The sequence below is a fragment of the Heterocephalus glaber genome, unplaced genomic scaffold (genome assembly GCF_053883595.1).
Source record: "Heterocephalus glaber isolate CG9 unplaced genomic scaffold, H.glaber_assembly_v1.0 deba00001532, whole genome shotgun sequence".
NCBI classification, from domain to species: domain Eukaryota; kingdom Metazoa; phylum Chordata; class Mammalia; order Rodentia; family Bathyergidae; genus Heterocephalus; species Heterocephalus glaber.
The window spans coordinates 1,353,484-1,375,305 of NW_028258330.1; the positions used below are offsets into that span (position 1 = coordinate 1,353,484).

Consider the following 21,822-nt stretch of genomic DNA (forward strand, 5'->3'; position numbering starts at 1 on the left):
ACACACACACACACACACACACACACCAGCTCTTTGGAGTCAGAAAAATGCACCTAGTAATTGTAGGTGAGCCCTGCAGGCAAGCTGAGAGTTCCCCTCACCCCTACAGTGTCCTGAACTATCTGAACTCTGTGATGCACTCATCTTTCCAGGAGCTTGGCCCCTTCATCCTTGCTCTCTAGACAGGCTGCATTTACTTTGGCACGTTTTGCTTGTCTGTGCCAGCAGCTATTTATTAATAATGGAAAATTGCCATAAATCCTCATTTGGCAGTGATTTTCGTATCTGTCCCAGCACCTCTGCCTTAGAATGCCAAGCATAAGCGGTCTAGACATTGCTTTGGAAAGAACTCCTCTGGGACAGGCCTGGAACTCTCTGGCACAAGACGGCCTCTATCTATGGATACTTCTCTTAATAGATTAGAAAGCTTCCTGGCAGACAAGAATTTTGTCCCAGGAGATTTAGCTCTGTGACCAGCATTACGTAAAGGACAAGAAAGCTTGTTGGCTTGCATCCATTTAGTAGAATTCAATATAAAGAGTGGATTCTGAATACAAGCAACTCATTTCTAGCTCTTTTCTTTTTTCTTTTGGCGGTGATGGGGATCGATGTGCAACTCATTTCTAACCAAGGAAGAGACCCACCAGTGAGCTGCAGTTTGGGGGAATTTAGAAACAATCCTGAGTTTATATCTGGGAGGACGATACATTTGCAAACGTCTAAGAGAGGAGATGGAGATGAAAATATCTCTTCTTGCCAGCTGTTGCTCCTTTCGCGGAGTCGGGGGTGGGTTCACGTGGCTGAGGAGACTGCTGTCGCCAGCGGCTAGGATCATCTGCTGGAAGGGCGCGTGGGCGGAGCGCCCATCCCCAGACCGCAGGTCGTCGGGGTCCAGCACGGGTTCCTGAAGCTGCGGATTTTAGGTAATCTTTATTGGAAGCCACGCAACGTTTTCCAATACACACATTAGAGTCCAACAGGAACTCGGACCATGCCACAGGGTCGCGCCCTCCAGAGGTGCTGGTCCTGCCCCTCAAGGCTCCGCCCAGCGGCCTCCCTAAACTGTTGGCGTACCTCTCCCTAGCCCCGCCGCCCAGTCGAGCCGCGAACTACATGTCCCAGAAGGCCCTGCGCCGCGTTCACTCATCCGCCCACTCTACCCCCGCCTTCTGTGGTAGCAATGGACTACAAGTCCCGGCAGGTTCTGCGCCGCGCCTGGGGACCCAGCCCTCGCGCCTGGCCGAGCGCCTGCGCAGCGCGCCCAATCCGCTAGAGGGAGCGGAAGAGTGCTGGGCGCTTAGTGAGCCAGCCCAGCAGTCTGTGGAGGCGGCGGGCGACATGGACAACGCGGGGAAAGAACGAGAGGCGGTGCAGCTGATGGCGGAGGCCGAGAAGCGAGTCAAGTCCTCTCACTCCTTCCTCCGAGGGCTGTTCGGGTGAGCGCCAGTGTGCGTGCCCTGGGGGGGTCCCCGCAGAGTCCCGACACTCCGGACCCCGGAACGCGCCTAGGTACCCGCCGCTCTCCAGAGACCGTTCTGAGCCGCCCCCCCCCCCCCGCCCCGCCTCGGGCCCTGGGCGTCCTGGAGAGCCGCCTGTACCCCCAGGCCCTCGCGCTCCCGAGTCCCCAGGCCCCGCCCCGCCTGCGCCCCGCGGAAGCCCAGGGTTCCCGCCCCCGCCCCCCGAGCCCCGGCGCGCACCCGAGACCCCCCAGAGCTTCTCGAGTGCCCGGGCGTCCCAGACCCCCGGCATCCCGCGAGGTGCGGGTCTCTATGGGACCCGCCAATAGACCCGCGCTTGGCTTGGGGCCCAGCAGGCGCTCGGCGCGGCCCCTGGGTGGCGAGGTGCGGCTCCTTCTGGCTCGGTTGTTCTTCCTTTGCCTGAGACAGATCTGTAGCCGGGCCTGCTGTCTGGTGAAAGAGAACGCAGTTCTTGCCTTGAGTCGGCAGCGTTGGGGAATCCCGTTAATGTCCTGTAATTCGTCTATGCCGTCCTAGGAAAGGCTTCCTGTTAGCATCTCTGGGGCAGCAGAGCCGCATGGACAGCTTTTGGAGGAAATCTTGGCCGTTGATTGTGTGAATGATTCAGCTGTTTAGGATGAGAGGAGCAGAAATACCGTGTTTTCTTTTTCCTTTGGGAAACGAAAGATCCTCTGCTGTCACACAGCAGATTGTATTTTTTAGAAGGACCAGCGGTACATACTTAGCAAACATGGCATTATTAGTTTTTTCTGTACACAATTCAACTTGGACTCTTAGTTCAGAAAACAGACCCTTCGAACTTTGGCTTGTTTTGCAAACATCATTTCTTCGACTACAAATTATGATGTTTTACCATTACTGATAAACCTCCAGGAAATGCTTGCAGGCCAATTTCATGCAGTGCATGGTAGCGTGGCTGCTAAGATGCACTAAGAGGAGGGTCCTTGTCCTCAAGGACCTCTCAGAGGACGTTTATCACAGCTAGTTCCTAAATTTCTCATGTGATATGTAATTGGAAGATACAGCTAGTTATAATGAGTACTGCCTAGTAGCTGCTGATGCCAGACAGTAACTCCTGTATTTCACAAAACATTTAAAATTCATTCAGATGAAATTGAATGTCATAGCATCTCACACTGGGAGCGATTTTACTGTCATACCTTTTTCAATCAGGATGTGCTTCCCTGGGGGAAGCATTCACCACTGGCAGAGGAAAAAGCAGACAGCACTGAGTGCCCCTCTCGAGGGACACTTCCTTTGGCCAAGAGGTGTTTGTTGTTTTTAGGGAACTAGGTCAGATCTTGAGCCAGTAGTCCTAAAAGGATTTTGAAGAACCTTCTTGCTTTTAAAGAAACATCACTGATTGTCACTGACCTGTCATTGACAGGCCGTGTAGGAAGACTTTCTTCACTAAGGTTGTGCAGAAGGCACTGCATCTAAGTGACTTATCGCTGGGACTGAATGCCCAACACCCATGACTTAAAGAGGAGAGGTTTATTTTGGCTGGAGTTGGCTGGCTCCAAGGCAGAAGTAGGATGGAAGAGGAACTTGTTGGAAGGGCCTGGGAGCCAGACAGCTGCTCATCCCCGGGCAGCCACAGAGCAGAGAGAACAGGGAGGAGCCAGGAACAAGAACACACTACCCAGGTCATGCCCCAGCAGCTCAACTTCAGCCAGGCCCCACCTCCTAACAGCAAGTCAGCCATAGTGTCCCCAAGGTCCATTCATCTTCCAAAAGCCCCACCTCAGAACACGTGAGACTTTTGGGGGAGAGTCTAGATCTGAACCCTAACAGCATCCTAGGTGTAACAGGTTAGTTTATGATCCCAGGTTTGGGACCAGGGACAGGTTAACTTTGCTTTTCTTTGCCTCGGTCTCCTTTGCTACCAAGATAGTAATTGTGCTTTTTTTTTTTTGCATAGGGGATCGAACTTGGGGCTTTGCACTTGCGAGGCAGGTGCTGGAACCACTGAGCTAAATCCCTGGCCATTGCATTTTTTTTTTTTTTTGGTACCGGGGATCGAACTTGGGTCCTTGCACTTTTGAGGCAGGCGGCGGAACCACTGAGCTAAATCCCTGGCCCATGCATTTTATAATTTGTGAGAACAGGCTCGGAGGCACACACTTCCAGTCCCAGCACTTGGGAGGCTGAGGCAGGAGGATCACCGTGAGTTCCAGGCCAGCCTGGGCTACATAGTGAGTCCAAGGCTACCTTGAACTACATAACAAGAGCCTGTCTCTAAAAACATAAACAGAAATACCTTGTGAGTGTTGAGTGAGTTTATGTAAATCATTCAGAACTATGAGTGTTGGCAATGATGATTATGAGATAATTCTCATAGTCATTAAAATTGTCAGTTGCTTGTCAAGGAACTAGGGGGCCAGATGGATTAAATGACTTTTCCAGGATCTCCAGAGTGAGAGACTTGACTGGTATTTTAATGCAATAAATACCACAGAGAGTGTTTAGCAGTTAAAGAACCATGGAAGCATTACTTACAATGTTAGAGCTGTTTTCTTTTCTGCAATACTTGGCTCCTGGAAAGCTTGGGGAAGGAAGAGTAATTGGAGTTCTGAGTCTTAATAATATTACATTATTACTTGCAGCGCAAAACCAGATCTAGTTCCTCTGTGAAGCTAAAATTTTGTATAAATTTTGGGCCATTAGAATCCTGTGTTATGTATGACATCAAATGCATTTGTCATCATCTTTCTAGACTGGAATATGTGTTACTTGGCCCTCCCTGCCCTGCTTCCTGTTGTCCTTTATTTAAAGTAGTGCAGTGTGTCTCCATGTCCGGCTCCTGAATGAACAAAACACACATACTGACCTGAGTGTATTGGAGCTTGCATACTTAAGGGCTGATTATCTCAAACTTTTAAGGGCATATGTCATGTTTTGAGGATGTGGCAGCTGTTAGAAGATGCTTGATGTATTGCAGATGTTTCTTGCCACAGATGTTCTTAATATCCTAACTAGATTAAAGCCAGGTGTGAGTGCACCTGTCCCTCCCTTAGTATGTGCCCCACCCACACTGGTTTGGCACAGTACTGTATTATTAGACTGTTCGTAGCTCTCCTTGTTTTGTTGCTGTCAGTAAAGTAGATGAAAATATGTGTGAGTATTCGCAAGAACGAGCCAGGCAGATATTGTATGTGAGGCACAGATTCTGTACCTTGTCTGCTAGGTAGGCACAATGTCTTCGGTCCTTCCCATAAGACCTGCCTGTTCCCTCACTCCTAGGCATCAGAGCCTTGTGACTGGAGTGCTGTTCTGCCTGATGACCAGTTAATTAAATAATGATGTATTTTTGTAGATGTGGAAACAAATTAAACCTTTGCTTTCTGAAGGGCATAGTGTAGTATAGTAAAAGTACTGCCAAAAGAGTTGTGTTCTTGTTTAGTTTGTCGAAGAGATGAATTTCATAATTTCATATTCTGATTTAGTCTTTATCAACTGCTAGTGTGATCTTAAACTGGCCTGAGTGTCGGGGTTTTGAGTTGTAGAGACCTGACCACCGTCTCCACCTTGTTGCTGGGAGACCAGATTGAGGATAGCCTGCACAGGGCACTTCTGGCATGGTGGTGCATAGGAATGACAGGAAGGATGTTCCTGTTGGCCGGTGCTGGTTTTTCATCACTCATCAGTGTCAGAGTTTATGAAAGAGAGAGCAATTGGCACTGTCAGGTTGGGTGTGATGGGGCATGCCTGTGATCCCAGCACTGGAGGCTGAGGCAGGAGTGCCATGAGTTTGAGGCCAGCCTGGGTTACATAGTGAGCTTAAGGTTAGACTGAACTACATAACAAGACCCTGTCTCAAAAATAATAATAATAATAATTATTATTATTATTATTATTATTTGACAGTATCAGTATAAATTTAATGGAGGGTCCTATTGAGTTTCTTGAAGTAATGATGAATCTGTAATTTACTAGCTATTTGTAAAAATGGGGAATATTTCTTAAGCATCGTAGACCATTAATTACCAGTACTTTTTGCTTGGCTTTACTTCAGTGAAGATTGTGTCTCTTAAGTTTTTCCAGCATATGATGGGATTGTTGTTTTTATAAAGCATTTAGGTCTTAATTATAGTGGATTTCCATCTTCCTTCCTTCCTTCCTTCCTTCCTTCCTTCCTTCCTTTCCTCAGTACTAGTGATTGAACTCAGGACCTTCACACTTGACTACATTCTTTTTATTTTTTATTTTTATTTTTTACTTTGAGACAGTCTTGCTGAGTTGTTGCCCTTATGGGACTTGAACTTGCAATTCTCTCACCTCAGCATCTCTCAGTGCTGGGATTACAGGTGTGTGCCACTGTACCTGACCACAGTATATAGATTGAATTTTTAAAAAATCATTAGGCTCAGATTTACTTACAGAGACAAGTAGCATAATGTAAGAAATATTTATGTGTGATAGCCGGGCATGGTGGCACACACCTGTAATCCCAGCACTTTGGAGGACTTGACAGGAGGATCACCATGAGTTTGTGGCCAGCCTGGGCTCCATAGTGACATCTTGTTTCAAAAAAAAAGTATGTGTGTGTGTATTACATATAATTCTTATTAGAACTAGGATAATCTATACTGGATAAAATAATATCTGTCATTATATATGAGAAGACAAAGCACAGACTAGTTCTCTCATGTACTGTTCTGGGACCATTGCCAGGTAAGTCATCCTTAGAACTTTTCCCTTTCTTAGGCTTTCAGAGGATAGAGTCTGCTTTTCAGAGTTGTTAGGATTAAATGAGGTGTTAGGATGCTTATGCAGCAGCACAAATATACATTATTGTTAGTTTTCTAATTTTACATCAGGTTACAGTTTGGGTGACCTATGCAGCATGGCTCTTTCTCTCTGCTGGAGAGCAGCTCAGAGGAGGCAGGGAGCGCTCAGGGTGGCTGTGGCCTAGTGCCTCACCCTGCTGGTGACCCTCACTAGACGCCTGGTGGGTCTTGGTGGAGGGACTGAGTAAATTAATGCTAATACAAATCCTGTTTCTTTCTCTTTTATCAAGTTTTCAAGAGCAAAGATGTGGCAAGTGCAAGGGAATTGATGTGACTGTCTTCCATGTTTTAAACATTTGCGTACTGTAAACATAGCTACACAACCCTCAGAAAAGTGCTGGGAGTATAGACCCTTCTGTTAAACAGAAAATTCTCGCAGGGTCTTCCCTCTCCTTACACTCATTGTCAGAAGGAGCCATTTTAAACTCTTTTTAGTTCTTCTGATGGTTACTTTCATAGTTCTAAATAATTTCAGAACATTTCTACTTGAGACTTAATTGATCAGTATCTGTTGATTCTGGTAGAAATGAGGAAGAATTTACCAGAACTTACATGACTGTGCATTTGGCCTTTGAGCTTCTGATTTTACTTAGGTTTTTCCCAGTCTCCAGATAGTACCTTTTATGCGTAAATAGCAGATTTAAACCTGTAATTCTGGATCTGTGCTCAGTATGTCTTTTAGCTAATCGGAATGATTCTTTTGTACCTTAACATCTTTTCAGGTATTTCTCTTTGCGCCAGTTATAGACAAATAGCTGTGAATGTATCGTCCACTGGGATATTTTTGAGATGCCAAGAAAGTGGATGTGGACCATGTGTCCATTCCTCAGGACCCAGGCTCACTCTAGTTAGAAGGGAGGCCATATCCTTACTCAGACCTTCCCACCATGCTCATGTCACTAGATGGTAGAGTCAGTAGAGCCTTCGTACCTTAACGATAGCAGTATTTAAATACAGCTGAGTATAGATAATGATAATTGACGTCTAAGAAATCAATGTTTTCTAACATTATTTTTCATGGTAAAAAAGTATATCAGTTCCTGCTTTATTGGATGTTTTTAGTAGAGATTAGTGTTGTAATTTGAAGGCCTTTGCAATATCTGGAAATCAAGATTTTTCTCCTCAGAGTTATGAACGTTAGTGTAGGGCCTCCAGTTGAACTACCCTTGTGTTCCTTGTGTTACTGTATTATTTTTTAATGAGCTCTGTTAGATTCTGTTTTTACGTATTTAATTTAAGATTGTTTTATTTATTGTTATGGTTTGTGTCTAGATTTCCTTCCAAAGCCTCATGTGGTCATAGGCTATTTTGGAGGTGGCTGAATCTAGAGTGCCTGATTGATTCATGGTGCAGTGCTAGGCTCAAGGGCACTAGGGTTAAGGGTGTGAGTACCACCCACCCTAAGTAGACTGAATAAGATAAAAGGGTCAAGGAGATGCTATTAAAGTCCCTTGTTGCCTTGCTACCTTTGGTCTGCCATGAACTGTTGCCCCTCCTCCATGTGCCACTGTGCCTTGGAGCCAGCCAATTATGGACTGAATCCTCTAAAGACTGTGGGTGTTGGATATTTTGGGCTCAGCAACAAGAAAAGTAACTAAGACACTTATAAATCTTTCTGTACAGTCATCAGATTGAAGTGTTGATGTTACAGGTTCCTCATAAGAAGAATCTAAGAGTTTTTCTTTTTTCCTAATCTGGCCTCTGAAAGTTAAAGTAGAATCCACTTATAATGAAATAACTGGGCTTGTTGGTGGGTATTTCCTTGATAACTTTCTCTTTTTGCTCTTTGGAATTTGGAATGTCTAAATTACCTATTTGCATCAGTTTTGTTAAATTACATTTTCCTAGGAAATTACTCATTTCATCTATGTTTTTAAAAACAGTGAGACCCTATCTTAAAGTCAGAAAGTAAGAAGAAGGGTTGGGGATGTAGCTCTGTACAAATGTCTTGGGTTCAATCCCCAGCATCACACGCATCTATATATTTGTTTACTTATATATAAGTATGTGTGTATAATATATACATATATTATGTATATTTTCAGAATGTACAAAACAGTCACAACTTCTAAAAAATGATTTCAGGAGCTTTTTTCCTTCTTGTCGTTTCTTGTTTTTATACTTATGCTTTCCCCTCTTTATTCTTTTGATTCTTTTTCTCCAACAACCAATATTTGGACTCATTGGTTCTACTGGTTTCGTATTTTCTGCCTTAGTAGTTTAATTTTTATATTTACCTGTATTGCTTTCCTATGTTTTTCCCTTTGGCTCTTTCTTTTGGGAGGGGAGTATTAATTTGCTCTTTTTATTTTATTTGTATTGATTCAAATATTTATGGGTGTGAATTTTAGAACTGCTTTAAAACTCCTTTAATTATATACTGTAGATCCTGTTATTTAACAATTTTATTTTAGTTTATTTTCCCTTTGATCCAAAGGGGCTTTATTCAAAGCAGAAGGGCCTTTTTTTTGTATATTATTATTAATTTCTAGTTTTACTTCATCGTGAAAAAGAACACACTGATGTTTTCTTTGCCACTTAATATATGATTGGTGTTCATGAATTGCACATGTGCATTTTAGAAGGTGGTTATTCCTTTTCAGGGTTTGATAAAGATTTGTAAAATCTAATTATTGATTATAATGCCAGGTCTTTTGTGTCTGTGTGTTTTTCTTTTTTCATTCAGTTGATCTACTTTGGAGTGAAAGGAGTGTGTTGATGTCTCCTCTGTTTCTTTTTCTTCTTGCATCTCTGTAGTTTCTGCTTTGTAAAGGTGACTACTGTGTTTTGGTGCATAGACACTCACAGCTAAGATAAATTGGTTTGAATTTCATCTGTAGTATTATGAGTGTACCGTATCTGATTCCAGGGGGCCAGTCCTGCTTTCTTGCCTAAGGATATTGTTTACAAGTTTTTGGAGTATAGATTTGGCATTGTTGAAGTTCCTCAGGTGCTCTTTGTCATGAAAGTAACTTATTTCTCTATCGATATTGAAAGATAGTTTTGCAGGGTACATCAATCTGGGTTGGAGGTTGTTTTCTTTTAGGGCTTGAAATACTTCACTCCAGGCTCTTCTTGCCTTGAGGGTTTGTGTTGAGAAGTCTGCTGTGATCCTCATGAGCTTTCCTTTGTATGTGATTTTGTTTTTCTCTAACTGCTCGTAAGATTTTGTTCTTCTGAGTCCTGCTTTCTTGTCACTGGCATTTGCCCAGGACTGCATTATGTAAGAGGATCAGACGCTCACCTGGATGCCATGTGCTCTGTGGTGGCCGTGTGTCTGGCTTGGAGCGACACAGGCCCTCTGAGCAGAAGTGCAAGACCACTGGGAGGGGCTGCCTTCCAGGAGAAGGGGGACACTTTGAACAGCCTGCAGCACAGTGGAGTGAGCAGAGAATCGAGAAGGGCAGTGAGTGTCGGATGTGATAAATTAACAAAAGTTGGCTATTTTAAGCCTTCAAAATGGCTTTTAGTTGTGTCTCGTGTACTGAGCACAGAGTTGGGATTTATTTTGTGAGTGCACCTGAAAACCTCATTTATGTGCTTGTTAGCTCCGTCACACTGTCGCCAAGGTTAAGGTCTGTATTGCCTGTCACTCCCTAAAACTCAGGAGGCAGAGTGTTGGCAGAAGGAAAAAGCTTATTCAGAACTAGCTCAGAAGAAGATAAAGGGGCCTCTGTACCCCCATCCCCAATTCGGCCAAATTGTGAATAAACTCATTTTTCCATTTTTATGGGTTTTTCTTATACTCTTGCTAGTAGGAGAGGATGAATCCAGATGCCTTTGAGCCCCTGGCAACAATTCTGTGCTGTTATGTTGACTGTTAGGTTTTGTTTGTTCTTTCTCTTCATGTGATCTCTATGAAGATGTGCGTTTTTCCTGGACTGGTAATATTTATGCTGTCAGTCCTTTTTAAATGTTCTTAGCTCCTATTCCTTACTTAGGCACTTACTTAGTTTGTGTGGAAAATATCTACTCCCTTTCTTTAATGTGGGCTTCTCTTTTCCTCTCTTTATACTTTGTCAGACATAAAAATGTTCAGTTTTTTTTCTTCCTTTCTCGATATCTTTTGATCTTAGGTCTGTTGTAAAACATAGAACCACACCCGCATTCTTCTGGCGTGTCTACCAGCTTGAAGTCAGTTGGGTAACCCTGGAGTGCTGGCCTCAGTAAGGTCAGTGGCACTAGGTGGGCACCTGACTGCTGGGTAATCACTGACCTGCCCTTTTTTCCCCTTGAGATTTTCAAAAACTGTTCCCCTGTTGTCTTGCTTTGTGTGCTATTGTTAAAGTCTGATGCTAACTCTGTTTTCTTATTTTCATAAGTACCTTTGGCCTTTTACTTGGATGCCCAGAGGTTCTCTTCATTTGTAAACTCTGAGAGTGTTACGAGCCTATTTCACAGGGGACATCTGTACACGGGCGACCTGTTCAGCATTTGGGTTTGGGTCAGCTTTGTTTCCAGGAAAGTTTCTCCAAGATCCTAAGTTGTAAATATCTGTTTGGGTGGCTGTTACCCCTCCATCCTGGGGTTGTGCTTACATGGATATTGGCTCTTTGTCTCCTCTGTATCATTCTTTATCCACTCTTTTTCTTTTGTTTCATTTTCATTCTCTGGCTGTTTTCATTTTTCTTCTCCACATTAGTAGAATCTTTTTTTCAAGAATTTATACTTGGACACTTCTGTCATAAGTCCTTGAATGCCTCAAGTTCTTTCCTGGGTCTGAGAATCTGTGATTATTTTTGTTCTTAAGCAGAAATAAAGTGAGAAGCGCCCAGAAAACTGCATCCGAAATACTTGCTGGCACCATGCCGGGAGGTGTTTCTCTTCATTCCCTTGGCCCAGGACCTCCTGGGAGTGGGGCAGTGAGGGAAGTACTCATTTTGTAGGTGTCTGGCTGAAGCCCAACTTGGACCTTTCCACTGTTCCGCAGGCTTCTGTGTCACCAATTGATGGAAAACAAAAGCACTCTCACATGCTGCCCCAGATCCTGGGAAGAGGCTTTTGGTGTAAGACTTCCCATCAGCTTTCTGGAGAGTACTCTCTCCTGCCTGCCTTTTTAATATCTATATTTTTAATTTTAAATGACACATGATAATTTACATATTTATGGGGTGCAGTGTGACATCACAGCACATATAAACAATGTAATGATCAGATCAGAGTAACTGGGTTGTCTGTCAGAACTGATCATATCCTTGGGTCAGGAATCTTGACACTCTCTCAGCTGTTTTTGTTGTCATCCATACCTTAGTTATCCTCCTGCTACAGAATGTAAGAGTTACTCCTGTACCCATGACCTGACCTCTCTCCACCCTCCCTTCCTTCCTGGGCTCTGTGACCACTTGGACTTCAGTGAGCTCGACTGTTTAGCTTCCACGTAAAAGTGAGGCCATGTGGTATTGGTTGTGTGTTCCAGTTCTACCCATATTGCTGTAAGTGACAGAATTTCATTGTTTTTATGGCTGAATAATATTCCATTGTATATAGCTACTACTTTTTTTTGGTACTGGGTATTGAACTCAGGACCTTGTGCTTGCAAGGCAGGTGGTGGAACCACTGAGCTAAATCCTCGGCCTTTTTTTTTTTTTGAGACAGTGTGTTGCTATGTCCAAGTTGGCCTTGAACTTGTGTATCCCAGGCTGGCCTCGAGCTTGCAATCTTCCTATCACAGCCTCCTGAGTCCTGGGATTGCAGGCATGCCTGGCTACCACATTTTCTCTATCCATTCACCCATTGATAGATACCCCTGTTGTCCTGGGGCCTCTGTATCTCCCCTGCTGCAGAAATTTCTACTTTTTATAGCTCATGACAGAAGCTGGGATGTTTCAAAATATATAAACCGAGCTATAAAATAATCTATAGATCACAAAAGTGAAGCATCAGGTGACAGTAGTTGTTTTTGAAGTTGATACTATCACAGAATTGAAGTTCTCTGTGGTGGAGGTACTTTTAAGCACATTTGAGCCTGGCCCTCCTTTTCTAGATACAAGATGCACGGAAAGCTTTTGAAAAGCTGTAATGTGGACAGGCTCTCCATCTCTATGCTAAGCAGTTGACATCGTCATTGTGGCCTGCTCCCTTTCCCCAGAGACCAGGCACCTGGCCTAGGAGACACTGCTGGTGAATGAGGACTTCACCATGGTCCTTGCCCTGCTGACAGTAATCCCTGCTGTCCTGTGATGTGGCATGGCTCCCCTTCAGGATGTCCTGATGAGAAAGCCCAGTCTTTCCTGGTTCTGTATGCATATCACCATAGCACTGTCATTGTGACTTTTTGAAATATTTTTGCTGGTGATTTATTTCTGCTTGGCAGTTGTCACCCTTTTCTTTTGGGTATATCTCATGATGTGTGTCATTCATTCCCATGCATCTACTTTGATGCATCCCTCTCCCGCCTGGGGTTTTAAAGCAGCATGCACCGTAGTTGCCTGCAATGCTCCGACATAGGGATTGCTCAGGACTGGGAACCCCAGGCCCTCCATCACTTGAGGGAGGGTTCGTCTGCTTTGCCTTCTCTGCTCCTCACTGGCATTGTGGGACGCATTGACACTTTGGCTGCTGTGGAGCACTGCGGGTTTGGGTGTGCACTCAGACCTCTTCCAGCTTGGAAGTCGGATGTTCCTCTGCACTGTGCCCTTCAAGGTGCTTCTCTCTGCTCTGTCTTCTAACAAATCTTGTTAGTGTGGGCAGGAAAAGGGGTGCGCCCTGGGATGAACTGGGGGATCAGTGCAGTAGGGAAACATTTTCTTCTTTGGGGTCAGAATCCCATAATACCAACAAATAGCTAACTAAGCTTTCTTCTTATAAACTTAGTGCTGTGTACTACATTTTACTTTATAAGATAGATCCTCAGAGCATCTTGTTTCTGTTTTCAGGAACCTTGTGCCCACTGTGGGGGCTCTGGTGTGCACTTTGTTCATAAAGCCTTGAAGTTCTGTTCTGTTCTGTTCTGTTCTGTTAGTGACAAGCCTTTTCTTGTAGTTTAAAGTGAGACTGCCTCTGCTAGTTCTCCTTCAGAAGAGGTGAGGGTCTGTTGGCGCAGCCAACCTTGTGCAGTATTTTTGTGAAGATCACTAAATTTGAGGTCAGGAGTCAGCTGTGCCCTTGCCCTGGGATGGGGCACTGTGCTCGCCATTGCCTTCAGATACCGTTGCTCTTCTATAAAATGACCAGTGTGTAATGATTGACCTGACGTAAGAATACTAGGCATAGACCTAGCAAAGTACGGTTCTGGTGTTCTTCGTTGTCTGTGTCTCTGAAAATAATAGGCTAAAGCACATCTTAATTAAGGTAGTTTTATTTGGAAATCTGTAATAAGAACGAATACACTGTAATTACAATTCAAGATCCCTGGTACTCTTCAGAAACACAGGACTTAAGAAAGTGGTAACATTTAGTGCTAGCGAGCTATGGCTGAGACTGAGAATGCTCTCATGTTAGGAATTTTCCACTGGGGAAACCTTTTAGCTAATTTCTGGTTTTTTTAAAATAAAGATACGAGAAGTGGAGAAAAAGGGACATGAAGTGTGAGAGAAAGCTTTGCTAATTCTGGCGCTTCTCTTTTGGTGTGGTTCATTCTATCCTGTCATTCACTGTGTGATGTAGCCCTGGAAGGTTTTCTTATTTGGGGATGGAGTAGCAGCTTTCTTGAATTAGAATTACCATACAGTTCACCCATCCAACTTGTAACATTCAGTGATTCTTTTTGCGTATCCATATCTTTGCAACCAATTTTAGAATACAGATCTTCACCCCAGAAAGAAAGTGCACCCTTTCAGTCTTACTCCCTCTCTCCGAACTTTCCCCACACTCCCAGTACCTGGTGACAGCTTGTTTGGGTTGCCTTAAGGGAACACCTGAGATGGGATAGCTTGCAGAGCCAGAGCGGAGCAGAGCCTGAGCCCGGATCTTCTCACAGTTCTGAAGGCTGGAGAGTGCAGGGTCGAGGCTCTGACATCTAGGGTGGGGTGAGGGGTGGGAATATTGTGTCCTCAGAGTAGAGGGGTGACAGAAGCCATTCCCCTAAGCTCTTTCTGTAGTGGTACTAACCCATTGGTGGTGAACTGAGCGCTTTTGGGAGGCCCCACCTCCCCAGTAGTATTGGGGATTGAATTTCAGCATGAGTTTTGGAGGGTACAGAAGTGTTCCAGCCTCAGCATTGGGTAGCAGTCCGGTCCTACAGATTGGCTTACCCTAGAGCTCCCCTATAAATGGAATCATACTGTGACCTTCATCTTTCATTTCGCATAGTATTTTCAGGGCTCAGCCTTGTGGTAGGGATTTTGGAACTTCGTTCCTTTTCATTGCCTGATTGTATTCCATTGTCTGTGACACATTTTATTTTTCTGTTCATCAGTCGATGTATATTTGGGTGTTTCTACTTAAAGGCTGTTGTGATGAATACTGCTGTGAACATTTATATACTAGTGTTCATATGGGCATGTTTTCATTTCTCTTGGGTAGAATTGCAGGAGCATGTGGAAACTGTTTAACCTTTAAGCAGCTGCCAAGCCATTTTCCAGATTGGCAACTACACCATTTTATAATCTTGCCTAGTAATAGTTTCTGAGAAGTTCGAGTTTCTCCACATTTCTCCCCAGCGCTTCTTGTCTGTATAGTTGTCTTGCACATGTTTGATTTGTACTCCCTGATGGCTAATGGGGATGAGTATCTTTGCATGTGCTTAATGGCCACTGTGTATCTTTGGGAAAATGTCCATTTAAACATTTGTGTTTTTTTTTAATTGGGTTATTAAGTTTTATTTATCCCTGAGTCGTAGGGTGCTTTATATTCTAGATAGAAGTTCCTTGTGTGTTATAGGAGGCCTGTCAGTCCTCCATTCTGCCTAGAAAGAGGGGCACCGAGAAAGAAAGACAGTAGAGATTTGTGTAATTTTAAAGTACATGGGGGTTGGGAGGTCATTGCCTCAGTGGGCAAAGACAAAAACTCCGAGCTAGCCACTATTTATTGGGTGCACACAATAATCAGAGGGAGTATCGAGTGACTCAGAGGGCGGTCATGAGGATCTTAGGTTGATGAGCATCTTATGTTGATGAGGACAGGGAGATGAGCAAAGCATTCTTACAATAGTAGGTGGGACAAGATAGCAGGCTAATAAGGAATCTGTCCTTCTCTCAGGTGAAACCTTTTTCTTTTTTTATTACTACTCAGTTCTCAAAGAACCAGTATGTCTTCTGCTGATATATTCTTGCCCTTGAGCATCACAGTATTGTGGGACCACTGAAGCCTCAACTTGTGAACGGAGGCAAAACCAAGTTGTTTCCCCATACCCATAGCTGGCTTTCAGGCAAGAAGACATTGGGCCTTAGACATCCCTAGTCAAAATTTAATTATGAAATTATTTTTTCCCCAAATTATATAGAATGGCTCTTGACATACATGTATTCCCAAAGGCTTTTGTGTATTCAGTACATGGTTTCTTATAATAACCAACTGGATTGAGGACCTATTCTGAGTCAGCTCTGCCATGGCAACTATAGAAGAATTATTTTTTGATCCTCATTAATAATAACCCAGAAGTGGAGATAATAACTATACTTAGTTTATGTTAAGCAAAAACGTAAGCCCAAGGAAGTTAAGAACTAGCCAGGTCAAGCTATGAGTAGGTAGTGTGTAAGGTCCGAGTCACACTTGGGCCTCCTGTATGCCCAGCCTGGCCTCTGTGCCAGGGCGTGTGCCCATGGCGAGCTTTGTGCCCCTGAACTGGAGCTGGGAGTGCCTGAGTGCCTGGCATGTGGGTTTCAGCTGTGCATGTTCATACTGTGTCCAGTCTGCAGGGTTGGGGGCTCTCCTGTCTCTGAGTTCCTGTGTCTGCACTGCACTGGGTTCCTCAGTGTGTGCTCTGCACAGTCCACTGGGCCTTGATTTCCTCTGGATGAAATGTCTTTCATAGATGAGCCTTAGCTTAGTAAAAGCAGGGCTGAATTAGGACTCCGGGGAATTACACATGGTGAGTTTGGCTGTTATGTAAGAAGGAACAGCTGAGCAGCTGAAGCCCTCCCCCAGGGGGATCAGGTGCCTGATGTCCAGCTTTCCAGAACTGCTCCATTCACACAGCAGCAGAGGACTGTGTTCCCAGATGTCATAGAATGCCTTTCTGTCCCAGGAGGACTGGACTGGACACCCTTGGGCTGGGAAGGCCATGCTCCTGCCCAGCCAGCAGATAGTACCTCATAGAGCAGGGTGGCATCTTCATGCTCTGGCTAAGGTTTTGAAGTCTGAATAAACAGTACTAAACTCTGGAAAACTGTAAGATAAAACCATCCTTAGCCTTCAGAATGTAATGTCCTCTGAAAAATATACTTCTAGGATGTAAGAGAGAATAAAGGGGATAGATGTGATCAAAATATGTTATATGTATATATGAAAATATCCCATTGAAACCCAGTATTTTGTAAAAATTAATAGGCACTGGTGAGTGTGGTGCCACACACCTGTAATCTCAGCACTTGGGAGGCTAAGGCAGGAAGATCGCTGTGAGTTTGAGGCCAGCCTGCGCTACATAGTGAGTTCAAGGTCAGCCTGAACTACATAGCAAGACCCTGTCTAAAAAAAATAATAATAATTAATAGGCACTAATAAAATATAGCTTAAAAAATAACTAAAAGTTGGCTAGCTAGAAGGGATAATAGGCTTCCAGACTGAAAATAATTGTGGCATAGTCAGGTATAAAAGCAATAAATCAAGTTAAATTTTAGTTTAAAAAACACTTCTAACTACTCAGACCCATGTAAAACTTTGAGTTTTTATTATAGAAAGGACTGTTTAGTATGTACTCTGAATTCAGGCATATCTGTCCTGGAGTCTCCTCTCCATGGTGTTTGCAGGCCGGCCTGGGTGGTGACCTTATCACATGTGTCTCAGTCTCCACATCTGGAACCTGGGGATACTGGCATCTCCTCTGAAGAGCTGTACGGATCCTGTAAAGTCTGTCTGACTTGTAGTGCTCAGGAAATCTTTATTTTTGAGGACGGGAGGATGAGGGACTTAGATAGTCATTATAATAATGTAACCTTACGTTTGAATTTTTTCTTAGAGGAAACACAAGAATAGAAGAGGCTTGTGAAATGTATACCAGAGCTGCAAATATGTTCAAGATGGCTAAAAATTGGAGTGGTATGTACAAACTTTTTGTTTGTTTGCTTTGCAGACAAATATTTAAAAATCATTTTGTGGGAGGGCAAGACTGTTTTATTCCTCATGAAGTGTGAGACTTGGCTGGAGACAGGTGTCAGTGCCACAAGAACCATGACTTGGTGAATCGAGCTGGAAACCTGGCTCCAAGTTTAAGCACACAGCAATGTCTGCTTTAATGTTTGCTAAACTACCTAATACGATAAGCTTGAGGTAACTAAAGAGAGTTAACATGACAGAATTAGAGTAATCTTTGCTTCTTACAAATGTGCTTAAATAAGTAAGTGGCAAAGGAAAGAGATTGCAGCGAAACTCATTAAAGCTAGCAGGATAAATGAAAGTGCCTGGTTTTCTTTCTGTAAGCATTGTTGGGAATTTCTAACTGTTCCCTGCTCTGAGATGAGTGACTGAGTCCCCCAGGAACTGCCGCTCTGGGTGTCTTTGGAAACCCCCAACAGACAGACGCTCCTTCTTGCGTATGTAATGCCTTCTCCCCTGAAGTCACAGGACAGAATCAGCAGGATTATTCTTTGACCTGTGAGGGGATGCCCCGTTCTAATAGTGACTTGAGAGAAAGGTACATCCTCTTCCCCCTGGAAGAGAATGTTTCAGGGCTCAGTTAGTGCTACCTACCTGCAGACCTGGTCCCTAGGCCCTCACATACTGGCTGCCAGATGGGAGGTGTCTCCCTTGCCTTCGGCAAGCTGTTTCCCCATTTGCCTTCAGGGCAGTTACTTTAAAGTCATTTCAAAGGAAAAGTGCTTCCTTCTTTATAACTTTAGTTGTGGGTAGGGCTGTAGTTAAAAAGGTGATACTACGTTTTCGAAATGCACTTATGTCTGAATTATATTATATTGAAAAATGGAAGGGAAGAAAGTATTGTCCTAGAATCCCCATCCAGTAATCCTAAGTTAAAAAGTGATCATTCTGAAATGCAAGTGGGTTGAATGTGAAGGTTCAGAATTAGGGAATTAAAGTGAATTAAAAATGTAAAAACATTAAAACTATAAATTTCCAGGGCAGCTCAGTGGTTCCAACACCTCCCTTGCAAGCACAAGGTCCCAAGTTCGATCCCCAGTACAAAAAAAAAACACCTGTGAATTTCCCTTCTTTGATTAAAAAATCTTTCTCTTCTGTATGAGGAAAAAAAAGTTATCTTTCCTAAGACGAGTACATAGTTAATGATCTACTGAGCAGATAGTCTCCCTCCCTGGAAACCCTACTTCCCTGCCGTCTGTCCCCTGGGCTGATGTGCCATCGCTGTTGTGCTTTCTCACCCTGTCCCCTTCCTGTCTAAGTCATCCCCTGCTTGCTGCCTTGTGCCCCCCTGCAGCCACCTCAGAGCCTTTGCACTCGATGTTCCTCTGCCTGCACACTTTTCTCCTAGATAGAATGTGGCTGGTTCCCTGCTTCCTTCAGGCTCTTCTCCAAAATCATCTTTGAGCACTCTTCCCTGGGCACTCTTAAAACAGCAGTCTCCTTCTTGGAAACTTCCTTCCCTTTGCTCCAGTGCTCTTAATCATGGGCTAGCAAAAATAAATGGGGTATGTCGTATTTCAGTTATTTATATTTGTGTTTTTGTTGCTTAGCAGCTCTCATTAGAATATAAACTTCAGAAGAGCAGGGTGTCTGTTTTATCCGTGCCATGTCTCCAGACCCAGATATGTGTCTGCAGCATAGCAGGTGTTCATTGTATTTGTTGGTGAATAAATAAACACCAGTCCATGGTGCAGTGGTGGTAATCATGACACCATTGCATCTCTGTGTGATTTTTTTTTTTTTTTTTGGTACAGGGGATCGAACTTGGGATCTTGCGCTTGCAAGGCAGGCGGCAGCACCACTGAGCTAAATCCCCGGCCCTCTGTGTGATTTTTAAAGTATTTTATAGTACACAAATGCCTTTGATAGCTCAGCTTTGAGAGATCATTATGGCAAGTATTAGGCCAGTTTTACAGATAAGGAAATTTAGCCTGAGAAGTTGGATGCTTTCCTAGAGACCACTGAGTATGGTGCTCCTTGAAAGACACTTCCAGGCCTGGAAAGACCAAGCTGGCATTGCCAGCAGTGATTGGAATAGGTCCTCGGAGTGAAATGCAAGTCAGAGGCCAGCTGGGACGGTGTCAGAGTGAAGGACTTGCACCCCGTGGAGAACGGAGGCAACCTCAGAGAGCCTGGGAATTGTAGTTTCCACTCAGCAGTGGACAGAGAGACCAAAATTGGTTCTGGGACAGTGAACATGAAGTATTAAAAATGCAGTACTAACAGGAGAGAAGGGTGTAAGTTGTAAAGAAGCGATGACATTTAAACCTGTTGGAGCCCAGATGGAGCTATGGGTAGATTTGCACAGTAATGGAAGTGGTGACCTTGTACGACCTGGGCCAGGCCCTTCCAGGCACTCACTGAGGTGCGAGTGCCTGTGCTACTCTTAGGAGGCAGAGTCCTCGGAGCTACTGTCCAGCTGGCATCTCCTGCACTGCCTCTTGGTGGTGAGCCACTGCCTGAGCACCCTGGGCACAGCCCTGGCAGGGGCCTGAGCCCAGAAGAGGGCTCAGGCCCCATGAGTCACCAGGGGCCAACACGGGCTCTGCAGGGCCAGGACAATGTCTGCTTCGAGTGGTCAGAGCCTCCTTTTGTCTGGAAACTACTGTAGCCTGGGTAATTTATAAAACACAGAAACTTCCTGCACACAGTTCTGGAGCCTGAGAATGAGGATCAAGGGGGCAGCAGACTTGAGAGGGCTGTTCTGTCTATAAGGTGGCAGATGGGACAAGGCAGCTGCTGTCAGCATCCTTCATGAGGGTGCATGCCCATTTTTGAGGGCAGAGCCTGATGAGTGACTTAACCATGTCCCCAAAGCCCCTACTCCTGATGCTGTCCCCAGACACATTATGCCCCACACAGGAATTCTGGGGGAACATCAGCATTCAGATCAGAGCAGTACTGGTGTCGGACTGGCGGTTTAGTGTCTTCACAACTGCCTGGTACTCTTTTCATCAGAAACTGAGGCTCCGAGCAGGAATGGCCCTGGGCAGGCCGACTCCAGGTTTTGTGCAGCTGCTTTCACCCAAAGTGGAAGTCCAGAACCCTGTGTGGTAATCGGGTGGCACCTCTGAAGAGCAGCATAGGACAAAGGATGCAGCTGAAGCTTTGGCACAACTGAATGCTTTATTTCCTACAAGGAAATCCAAAGCAGATGTTTAGCCTTACCATTGGGTATTGCTGTATGATTAAAAATGTTTTAGATCTGTTTTGTTTTTTTTTTTGAGTCAGGGTCTCCCTTTGTAGTCTGGGCTGACCTCAAACTCTTGATCCTCCTTAGCCTCCTGAGTGCTGGGATTGCTGGTGTGCTTCAGCACACTTGGTGTTGATTCTGACTCCTTTTATAATCACCAGCCGCACTTGACTATGCTGATTCAGGCTCCGACTGAAATGCCGCTTTCCAGGAGGGCCAGCAGTTGCGTCCTGGCTGTGGTGCCAGGCGTCTCATTCCTCTGTGTCTCACATGTTGTCTTCCTCAGCCGCAGGAAATGCATTTTGTCAGGCCGCCAAGCTCCACATGCAGCTTCAGAGCAAGCACGACTCAGCCACCAGCTTCGTGGATGCCGGAAATGCGTACAAAAAGGCGGACCCCCAAGGTAAGGCAGCTGCTGAACTGACTTCTGTGGAACTGTGAACCAGGTTCCTTCAGCCTTCTGAGTCCTCTAAAAGGAATTTGATTGCCTTCTGGAACGCTGGAGGAATGTGGTAACTGTAGACGGTTTTATTCTTTAATCCTTTGGAAGCTTTTATGTAGAGAAAGTATTTTAATTTATTGTAGCTGTGTAGTCATCAAGACCATTTTCATAAACTCCATGTATGTTACATTTTGGAGACTCTTTGAAAATTACCATTAATTTTATCTAACACTTCTTATATCTCAGTTGTACAAAATATGGTTTTAATCAAACAAGGAAAGTTTGCTGTTCACCTTTTCCTGAATACCCAGTGAGTTTTAAGATCTATTTTGCCGGGGCTTTAGCCCAGTGGTTCTGGTGCCTGCCTCGCAAGCTCAATGTCCCGAGTTTGATCCAAAGACCTATTTGGTGGTGGATTGTTATATCCAGTGGTGAAAAACATCGCTTAGCCACACAATGTTCATTTGTTTTTTTAGTATATTTCAATTTTTTTTCATTTTTTTATTATTTTAATTTAATTTTTTTTGGTACTGGAGATCGAGTTCAAAATTTTTGTTTTGAAAAAATGAAGTCAGATATTTAAAGTGGTAAAAATTTGCAATTGTTCTTCTTTTTTAGTTGGAAAAGCATATGTAGCAATTAAAAGTATTAATATCTTTCCTCCCGCACATGCATGGATAGCTTTGAATCTCCTTTTTTTCTTTGAGCCCTCCATTTTGTTTAACA

The 21,822-nt window shown here is 44.2% G+C and overlaps 1 protein-coding gene across 1 annotated transcript in view; it reads left to right on the forward strand.

Annotated features, from left to right (window-relative positions):
* Window positions 1–1,249: 1,249 nt before the first annotated feature.
* The window catches only part of Napb (NSF attachment protein beta), a 38,452-nt gene continuing 17,879 nt past the window's right edge, over window positions 1,250–21,822 (forward strand). Inside the window, exons 1-3 of the mRNA XM_004840913.4 lie at window positions 1,250–1,436; window positions 17,325–17,404; window positions 20,941–21,057. Coding sequence (XP_004840970.1) covers window positions 1,339–1,436; window positions 17,325–17,404; window positions 20,941–21,057 — 295 coding nt within the window. The 5' untranslated portion in view covers window positions 1,250–1,338. The remainder of the gene's footprint in view (window positions 1,437–17,324; window positions 17,405–20,940; window positions 21,058–21,822) is intronic.